Genomic DNA, 9650 nt, shown 5'->3' with positions numbered 1-9650 from the left:
TGAAACACTGAGACCACTGAAGCTCATGAGGTCAGACAGACAGTCAGACAGACAGACAGACAGGCAGACAGGCAGACAGACAGACAGGCAGACAGGCAGACAGGCAGACAGACAGACAGACAGACAGTCAGTCAGACAGACAGTGACGAACACTGTGATTGGTTGACAGCAGACTGACCTCAGTCCAAACCATTAAACTGCTCTAACTGGTTCTCGCTCCATCAGCTCCAACAGTCCAACCAAACACGACCAGCTGACCAGCTGACCAGCTGTCCTCCATCATGGCCGACACTGAGCGGGGCTAACAGCCAGTCTTTTATGCTAGCAAGTCCAGCAGTCTGACCAGAACCTGGTCTAACTCTGTGCTGGTGTCTGTTGTTCAGACAGTCAGCAGTTTCAGGTTGACATAGCGACAAATCAAGCACTGATTGGCTAACCAACCTGTCACTCAGAAATAGTGTGTAATAGCCTACTCCTGTTGAGGTGCGTTCTGGGTAAAACGACCTCAGTGCAGCAGCTCAGTTGCCTTCCTGGTTGCTGCTGCCTGGTTGCTGCTGCCTGGTTGCTGCTTCCTGGTTGCTGCTGCCTGGTTGCTGCTGTCCTGTCTGGTTGGACTGTTGGACTCTGTGGTTCAACACATTGTCTATTAAAGCTGCAACAAGTGTTTTTTCTGCCCACTAGAGGGCGACAGAACCTCAACACCTGTAAATAACACACAGCAAAGCCACTGCACTACGGAGGCCTACAGGGACAAATGAAAGGATCAGTGCTAACAGCTAAGCTAACCGCACCTGCGGAGAAGTCTCACCGGTTAAAGGTGCAGGTTTAAGGTAAGGTGAGGTTTTTAGGTGCGTTCAGGTGCTGCTGCGAAGCTCCAACATCCAGGACTTCAGGTCTGCTGCTTTCACATTTTGTCAGAATATGAAACCCAGAAGACAAACCATGAACAAAATGGCCGTCCTGCAACTTAATGACCGGATTTAACCGACTTAATTTAACCAGATGTTAGTCATCTGGTTAAATGAGTTAGTCTGTGAACTACAAACCCCTAATAAAGCTGTTTCTAATTTTTTATTTTCCACCATCTTGAGAAGGTTAAAGGTCATCATTCAGCAGTGTAACGAGTCAGCGTCGGGCCCCAGTGCATGCTGGTCAAAGCGGGCCCCGCCCTTCACACTGCATCATCATGTTCTGCGGCCGGCCTTCCTCCTGCCCCTCCTCCTCCTCTCATCACATGACCATAACAGATGAAAACATAATCGGTGACAGCGCATCGCACATTGACGACATTATTCACATCTGCTCATCAGCCTTATGAACTGATCAGAGTGGGCTGATTATTAGTCAAATAAATAATAAATAAGTTCTGCTTACATCAGAGGTGTTTTCACTTCTGAAACCTGCTTTGTGTTTGTATCCATCTCACTGACTTGCTGTCTTAACTCTTCTAACTTCTAACTCCTCTAACGCAGTAGGACACGTGTCCATAATCACCATTACCCAGAATTCCACGGGGCAGGGGCACGTTTTGCACATCAAATCGCCCATTAATCCTTATTTAACCCTCATATTGTGTCATTTATCACAGACTACTTTGTGTCAAAGTTTAACAAGGACATTTGTTTTGAAACCATTTCAAATTTTTAAATAGTGGCACAAAATAACATCTGTTGTGTTCCCAGTCAAAACCGGTATGATTTTATTAGTAAAGAAAGTACACATGAAAACTTTACTGCATCTTCACTGTCAAAGATAAGATCAAAGAGCCTCACATACAGTATGAAGACTGAACTGTGAGCAAGGCCTCAAAAAGCTTTAGAGAGCTGAGAGAAAAGTTCTATATATGTTATTGAAACAATGCTGGGATTGTTTGTGAGAATGTCAACAGACTCCTGTAGGGGAAAGAGTCTGCTGGGGCCAGGGTCCTGTGGCCAAGGAGGGGAGTGAGGTCTGTGTGTGTGTGTGTGTGTGTGTGTGTGTGTGTGTGTGTGTGTGTGTGTGTGTGTGTGTGTGTGTGTGTGTGTGTGTGTGTGTGCTCAAACACACATGCCTGTGGGGGTCTGGGAGAGGAAGTGTGTCCATCTGATGAATGGTCATGTGCCTGAACTCAATTTTATAAACTAATTGTAGTCTCACCCATTCATTTCTAATGACCAGTCATTTTTGACTGGGAACACCACAGGTGTACAAAAGTTAAATAAAACACACAAAATTTAATGAAAATTATCAAAATGTATTTTGTGTGTTCAGATGCCCTGTGTGGGCTTATGACAATCAGATTAAATTAACTACATTTTTCAGAGAGAAAACTTGTAAATCGGTGTGAAATCTATTTGAAATATATATTTTTTGGCCACAATGCATTTCAAATACATTTGGAATGTGTGGGATCTTCAGATACATTTTGAAAATGCATTTGAAGCCATGCAAAAGTTTATTTCTGTCTCTAAAATGTATTCCAGACCAGAGAAGAAATATATTATATTATATTAGAAATACATTTGAAATGAATTGATAATACATTTAAAAATATATTCATTAAAATATAAGTGGCCAATTTTTACATATTTCAAATGCATTTTGAAATCCATTTTTAAATCTTTCTTTCCGTGTGGGCGGCTTGTAAACAGGTGTGTCCTGTCACAGACTGGATGGGACTTAACATGGAGATGTAGGGAAGAATGTTTTATTGTTTTGTTTTTTTTCAGATTTTGCTTGAGATATTGATGATTTTTGTTATCTTGTTTTTATTGACGAGTGTTTGGGAACTGAACCAGGCGAGGAATCCAAGGGTGAGAAGACACGTCCAGGAGAGAGATCAGAGGAGCGGAGAGACACGTCCAGGAGAGAGATCAGAGGAGCGGAGAGACACGTCCAGGAGAGAGATCAGAGGAGCGGAGAGACACGTCCAGGAGAGAGATCAGAGGAGCGGAGAGACACGTCCAGGAGAGAGATCAGAGGAGCGGAGAGAACGACAGAAGAACCGCAGCAGAAAAACAGCTGGAGGAAGAAAAGTCTCTTTCAGTAAATTCTTCCTCCAGCAGCAGTTTGTTAGTTCAGTCAGCATTACCCATCATGCAGTTGGCTGAAAGGTAGACTGAGATAACGTTAATACTGAACACAGTGACATCGGATCTGTTGAATCATTGATCTGTGATGTCAAGAGGAAAGTTCGACAGCCGGGTTACTGATTAACTAGCTTCCTGGTGTTCAGGCACCACCATGTGGCTCAAAACATGAACTACACCTGATATTACAAATACATTCAGTTTATTAATGTCCTTAAAGCTCCATATTCTGTCCAGAGTTTTATTTAGTGTCTTTCTGTCCATTCAAAGCTGTGTGTGTGTGTGTGTGTGTGTGTGTGTGTGGTGTCATGAACCAAAAACACTCTCAATCCATTTCTCCACCTTCATTTTCCAGCTTCTCTCTGAGCCTTACCAAGAACAGGGTTTAGAGGGTTTAGAGGCTCGCTGCACTAATATGGATTGTGTGGATTCAGTTTTGATTCTTTCACCATGTTTAGATAGACCATCCAACTCCTTTATCACCACAGAGGAAGAGGAGTCCTGCTGCACACCATGTGAGCTTTAAATATCCAGGAAGAACCAGAGGTGTTCACAGGGTTTTTACAGTTTAGTTTCAGCCCCTTGTTTAGTCTGACATTCATATTTATGGCATCAATTCATATTAAATCACAGTGAGCAGCAGTGAACTGATGGAAGTTAAGAGATGAGGATTTAAGAGGATTTAAGAGACACATGGGGGGTTTTTGGAATTGATTTTTCTACTGATTTTTGTTCATATTGGAGTCAGTCGCGTGTGGAAACAGCAGGTAAATTTATTATCTTTATTCAAAACAGACAAAATATAGAGAAACCATTACAAATTAGTTTCATATTGTATTTGAGAACTTTAGAAAATTAATCTGCTTAAATAAACTTTAACAGCTGACTAGCAGAACGTTAAATAAACTCTTTATTCCCATGAATAGATAAACAAAACAAATTCAACTGTACAGTATGAACACAGTCTGTACAGGCTGAATAAATTAAAACAGCACAAACAAAAACTACTGTGAAACTACTGTGTGTGTGTGTGTGTGTGTGTGTGTGTGTGTGTGTGTGTGTGTGAGTGTGAGTGTGAGAGTGTGTGTGTGTGTGTGTGTGTGTGTGTGTGTGTGTGTGTGTGTGTGAGTGTGAGTGTGTGTGTGTGTGTGTGTATGTGTGAGAGTGTGTGTGTGTGTGTGTGTGTGTGTGTGTGTGTGTGTGTGTGTGTGTGTGTGTGTGTGTGTGTGTGTGGTAGCCTGGTGTGTTGCAGGAGGACTCTCAGCCTCTTCACTGCCACCAGCAGAGTGTATCAGTGCACAGTGATGAAACAGAGAAAATAGTCCCATTGAACAGAGAACAGCTGTGATGAGGTCATGAGTCGTGATCTGCCTTCAGTCTGCATGAGGAGAAGCCAGAACGTTTTAAAGGGAAACAGTGTTCTCCTGTCATGTCAGCTGAGGCAGATCTGCTGACTCAGCTGAGGTGGATCTGATCTGCTGACTCAGCTGAGGTGGATCTGATCTGCTGACTCAGCTGAGGTGGATCTGGTCTGATCTGCTGACTCATCTGAAGTGGATCTGATCTGATCTGCTGACTCAGCTGAAGTGGATCTGATCTACTTCATCGGAGGTGGATCTGATCTATTTCATCTGAGGTGGATCTGATCTATTTCATCTGAGGTGGATCTGATCTGATCTGCTGACTCAGCTGAAGTGGATCTGATCTACTTCATCAGAGGTGGATCTGATCTGATCTGCTGACTCATCAGAGGTGGATCTGATCTACTTCATCAGAGGTGGATCTGATCTGATCTGCTGACTCATCTGAAGCGGATCTGATCTACTTCATCAGAGGTGGATCTGATCTACTTCATCAGAGGTGGATCTGAAATGATCTGCTGACTCATCTGAAGCGGATCTGATCTACTTCATCTGAGGTGGACCTGAAATGATCTGCTGACTCATCTCAGGTGGATCTGATCTACTTCATCTGAGGTGGACCTGAAATGATCTGCTGACTCATCTCAGGTGGATCTGATCTACTTCATCTGAGGTGGATCGGATCAGACCTGCTGCCTCAGCTGAGGCGGATCAGCCCTGCAGCCTCAGCTGAGGTAGGTGAGCACCACAGACTGGATGGGCAGCCTGCAGACGGGACAGAGCTTGTTCCTCCTCTTCAGCTTCCTGGCGCAGACGTAGCAGGACATCAGGTGTCCGGTGCGTCCGTGGACGATGCAGCCGTTCTTGGGCCGGGACTGACAGATCAGACAGGGGTCCAGACACGAGTCCGGGAGACGCCACTCCGCCGACACGCTGCGCTCCAGCTCCGGGACCGGGGGAGGAGGAGGAGCAGGAGGAGGAGGAGCGGAGGAGGGGGAGGGGAGAGGAGACGGGGAGGAGGGGAGGAGCTCCTGGGAGTCAGGCTTAGGAGAGCTGGAGATGATGGAGGAGGAAGAGGGGGGAGGAAGAGACGGGGGCAGGAGGTCAGGGGTCCAGAGCTTCTCCTGAGAGGAGGAGGAGGGAGGGGGCTGGGAGGGGAGGAGGAGGAGCAGGTCTTGGGTGGAGGGGGAGAACGGAGGAAGGAGGTCTTGGGAGTTAGGAGCAGAGGAGGATGAGGAGGAGGGGAGGAGGTCTTGGGTGGAGGAGGCAGAGGGAGGGAGGAGGTCTTGGGTGGAGGAAGAGGAGGGAGGGAGGAGGTCTTGGGTGGAGGAAGAGGAGGGAGGGAGGAGGTCTTGGGAGTTCGGAGCAGAGGAGTCAGACAGACACTGTGACAGGAGGAGAGGAGTTTTAGCTCTCTTCCCATCTGGAACATCGACTCCTTCGTTCTCCTCAGCATCAGAACCTGGAGGAGACAGACAGGCAGACAGACAGAGAGACAGACAGACAGAGAGACAGACAGACAGGCAGAGAGACAGACAGGCAGACAGAGAGACAGGCAGACAGAGAGACAGGCAGACAGAGAGACAGGCAGACAGGCAGAGAGACAGAGAGCCAGACAGACAGAGAGACAGACAGACAGAGAGACAGGCAGACAGACAGAGAGACAGGCAGACAGACAGAGAGACAGACAGACAGACAGGCAGAGAGACAGACAGAGAGACAGTAATCAATAGGTGTGGTGACATCAACAGAGTACAGTAAAGATTAGAGATAAATATTAATAGTATTTCTGTTATTCTCCTCCTCTGAATTACCTGCAGCTTCTGATTGGTCGGTTGGCTTAAGGGGCAGGGCTTTAGGACTGGAGGGGGCGGGGCTAGTCTTGTCGACAGACACCTCAGGCAGCCAATCCTGGCGCAGAGCCCAGCAGCGGTTACAGTTTCTGGGGAGGGGCGGGTTCAGTTCCTCACACTTCACACACCGCCAGTAGTCCTGAGACACACACACACACACACACACACACACAAGTTAGACCATGCAGAAACCAGGGTTGGTACAGTATAAAAACACAGACAGGAATAGAGAGACAGATGAGACATAATATAAATATAATAATAAATATAAAGGTAACTGTGCTGAACTCACAGCTTCAGTGATCTCTGTATCTTCATCAGAGGAATTATCAGCATCGGCTTCAAAGATGGTGACCTCATACACCTGGACAGACAGACATGCAGAGAGACAGACAGGCAGACAGACAGACAGAGGGTTAGGATGTTACCTGTCTGTTGCTCTGCAGGCAGACAGGGTGATTGTGTCGGTCTCTGGTCTCTGGTCTCTGGTCTGGATTACATTACGTCATTTAGCAGATGCTTTTGTCCAAAGTGACTTACAAGGATTTTACTGTGCTGGCTAAGTTCTGTAATGGTGACATTGCTGGTGAGTCTAGACCTGTTCAGACCAGTTCAGACCGGTTCAGACCAACAGGGTGATGGATGATTAAAGGTTCTGGCTAACTAGGACTACTGGAGCTATAGCTAAAGGACTAGGGCCAAAGGACTAAACGAACTGGGACTAAAGGGACTGGAGTTAACGAACTGGGGCTAAAGGGACCAGGACTAAAGGGACTGAAGTTAACAAATTGGGGCTAAAGGGCTAAAGGGAACTGGGATTAAAGGAACTGGGGCTAAAGGACTAAATGGACTGGGACTAAAGGGACTACGACTAAAGGGACTGCGACCAAACTGGGACTAAAGGAACTGGTCTTAAAGAAGCTAGGACTAAAGGAACTGGGACTAAAGAACTAAATGGACTGGGACTAAAGGAACTGGGACTAAAGGAACTGGGGCTAAAGGGACTGCGACCAAACTGGGACTAAAGGAACTGGAGCTAAAGGACTAAAGGAACTGGGACTAAAGGAACTGGGGCTAAAGGACTAAAGGAACTGGGACTAAAGGAACTGGGGCTAAAGGACTAAAGGAACTGGGACTAAAGGACTACAGGGATGGCCACCAAACTGGGACTAAAGGAACTAAAGGAACTGGGACTAAAGGACTACAGGGATGGCCACCAAACTGGGACTAAAGGAACTAAAGGAACTGGGACTAAAGGACTACAGGGACAGTCACCAAACTGGGACTAAAGGAACTAAAGGAACTGGGACTAAAGGACTGAAGGAACTGGGACTAAAGGGATTGCGACCAAACTGGGTCTAAAGGAATTGGAGCTAAAGGACTAAAGGAAGTGGGACTAAGGGAAGTGGGACTAAATGAAGTGAGGCTAAAGGACTAAGGGAAGTGGGACTAAGGGACGTGGGACTAAATGAAGTGAGGCTAAAGGACTAAAGGAAGTGGGACTAAGGGACGTGGGACTAAATGAAGTGAGGCTAAAGGACTAAAGGAAGTGGGACTAAGGGATGTGGGACTAAGGGAACTGGGGCTAAAGGACTAAAGGGACTGTGACCAAACTGGGACTAAAGGAACTAAAGGAACTGGGGCTAAAGGACTAAAGGGACTGGGGCTAAAGGACAAAGGGAACTGGTACTAAAGGACTAAAGGGACCGATACTAAAGGGACTGGGACCAAAGGACTCAAGGGACTGGGACCAAAGGACTAAAGGGACTGGGACCAAAGGACTAAAGGGACTGGGACCAAACTGGGACTAAAGGAACTAAAGGAACTGGGGCTAAAGGACAAAGGGAACTGGAACTAAAGGACTAAAGGGACCGATACTAAAGGGACTGGGACCAAAGGACTCAAGGGACTGGGACCAAAGGACTAAAGGGACTGGGACCAAAGGACTCAAGGGACTGGGACTAAAGGACTAAAGGGGCTGGGACTAAAGGACTAAAGGGGCTGGAGAATTTAGTGTGTGTGTGTGTGTGTGTGTGTGTGTGTGTGTGCACTGTGTGTGTGTGTGTGTGTGTGTGTGTGTGTGTGTGTATGCACTGTGTGTGTGTGTGTGTGTGTGTGTGTGTGTGTGTGTGTGTGTGTGTGTGTGTGTGTGTGTGTGTATGCACTGTGTGTGTGTGTGTGTGTGTGTGTGTGTGTGTGTGTGTGCGTGTATGTGTGTGTGTGTGTGTGTGTGTGTGTGTGTGTACCTGGTCCTCTCCAGACAGTGAGGCTTCATCATCATCGTAGTCGTCTGAGTCGATGGATTCAACCTCAAACTCCACGCTGAAGTTATCACTGTCTGACTCTGAGGCTGCAGCACTGACCTCTGACCTGGCGGACTGCACACACACACACACACACACACACACACACCACACACACCACACACACACACACACACACACACACCTTTTACTACTGAAGATACTACTACTACTACTTTTTAAAATTATTATTAGCTAATCATCAATGTATTGACAACTAAAGGACTCCAAGTAATCAAATTCTAAAAACATTTAAACTTCTTCTAATGAATTCAACTTTCTGACTTGACTGAGTGAGAGAGAGAGAGTGAGAGAGAGAGACAGAGAGAGAGAGAGAGAGAGAGAGACAGAGTGAGAGAGAGAGAGTGAGAGAGAGACAGAGTGAGAGAGAGAGAGAGAGAGAGAGAGAGAGAGAGTGAGAGAGAGAGACAGAGAGAGGGAGAGAGAGAGAGAGAGAGAGAGACAGAGTGAGAGAGAGAGAGAGAGACAGAGAGAGGGAGAGAGAGAGAGAGAGAGAGAGACAGAGTGAGAGAGAGAGAGAGAGAGAGAGAGAGACAGAGTGAGAGAGAGAGAGAGAGAGAGACATTTAGTACATCAACATCCTCTGTCATCACAGAGAGAACTCACTGTGCTGTGTGCGTCAGATGATTGGCTGCTGTGTCGGTCCCGCCCACTTCCCAGTCCACCAATCACGCACCAGGACAGGCTGTTGTCGAAGGTCAGGGAGAAGCTGTCAGACCTCCTCCTCTTCCTCCCCTCCTCCTCCTCCTCTTCCTCGTCTTCATCGTCCTCTACAGAGTGGGAGGGACCTGAGGAGACCGGGTGGGCGGAGCTTAGACTTTTGATACATTACAGACAGATGTTCTAAAACCCCTGGAAGCCACGCCCACCAGGAAACGCATCACTGAACAGAAACGTTGCTGAACACTACAGCTGTCATGAGGTCACAGGTGAGTGCTAACGAGCTGTAACGAGGGGGCGGAGCCTCAGGGACCAGACTCACCTGGGTCACCGCTACTCCTCCTGCTCCTCCTCCTCCTCCTCCTCTTCCTCTCTGGAGAGGAA

General features: G+C 47.1%; 1 protein-coding gene across 1 annotated transcript in view; it reads right to left on the bottom strand.

Annotated features, from left to right (window-relative positions):
- Positions 1-4235: 4235 nt before the first annotated feature.
- The window catches only part of mdm2 (MDM2 proto-oncogene), a 9250-nt gene continuing 3835 nt past the window's right edge, over positions 4236-9650 (bottom strand). The window contains exons 7-12 of the mRNA XM_071514336.1: positions 9589-9650; positions 9213-9394; positions 8529-8660; positions 6575-6646; positions 6244-6421; positions 4236-5891 (exon numbers count right to left, since the gene is read on the bottom strand). The exon at positions 9589-9650 is cut by the window's right edge and continues 23 nt beyond it. Of these exons, the coding sequence (XP_071370437.1) occupies positions 5155-5891; positions 6244-6421; positions 6575-6646; positions 8529-8660; positions 9213-9394; positions 9589-9650 (1363 nt within the window). The 3' untranslated portion in view covers positions 4236-5154. The remainder of the gene's footprint in view (positions 5892-6243; positions 6422-6574; positions 6647-8528; positions 8661-9212; positions 9395-9588) is intronic.

The sequence above is a fragment of the Centroberyx affinis genome, unplaced genomic scaffold (assembly GCF_046629955.1).
Source record: "Centroberyx affinis isolate AG114_WGS23_722 - 3 ecotype Tasmania unplaced genomic scaffold, CSIRO-AGI_Caff_v1 ptg008526l_1, whole genome shotgun sequence".
Lineage (NCBI taxonomy): Eukaryota > Metazoa > Chordata > Actinopteri > Beryciformes > Berycidae > Centroberyx > Centroberyx affinis.
This window is presented reverse-complemented; position numbering and strand designations above follow the sequence as displayed.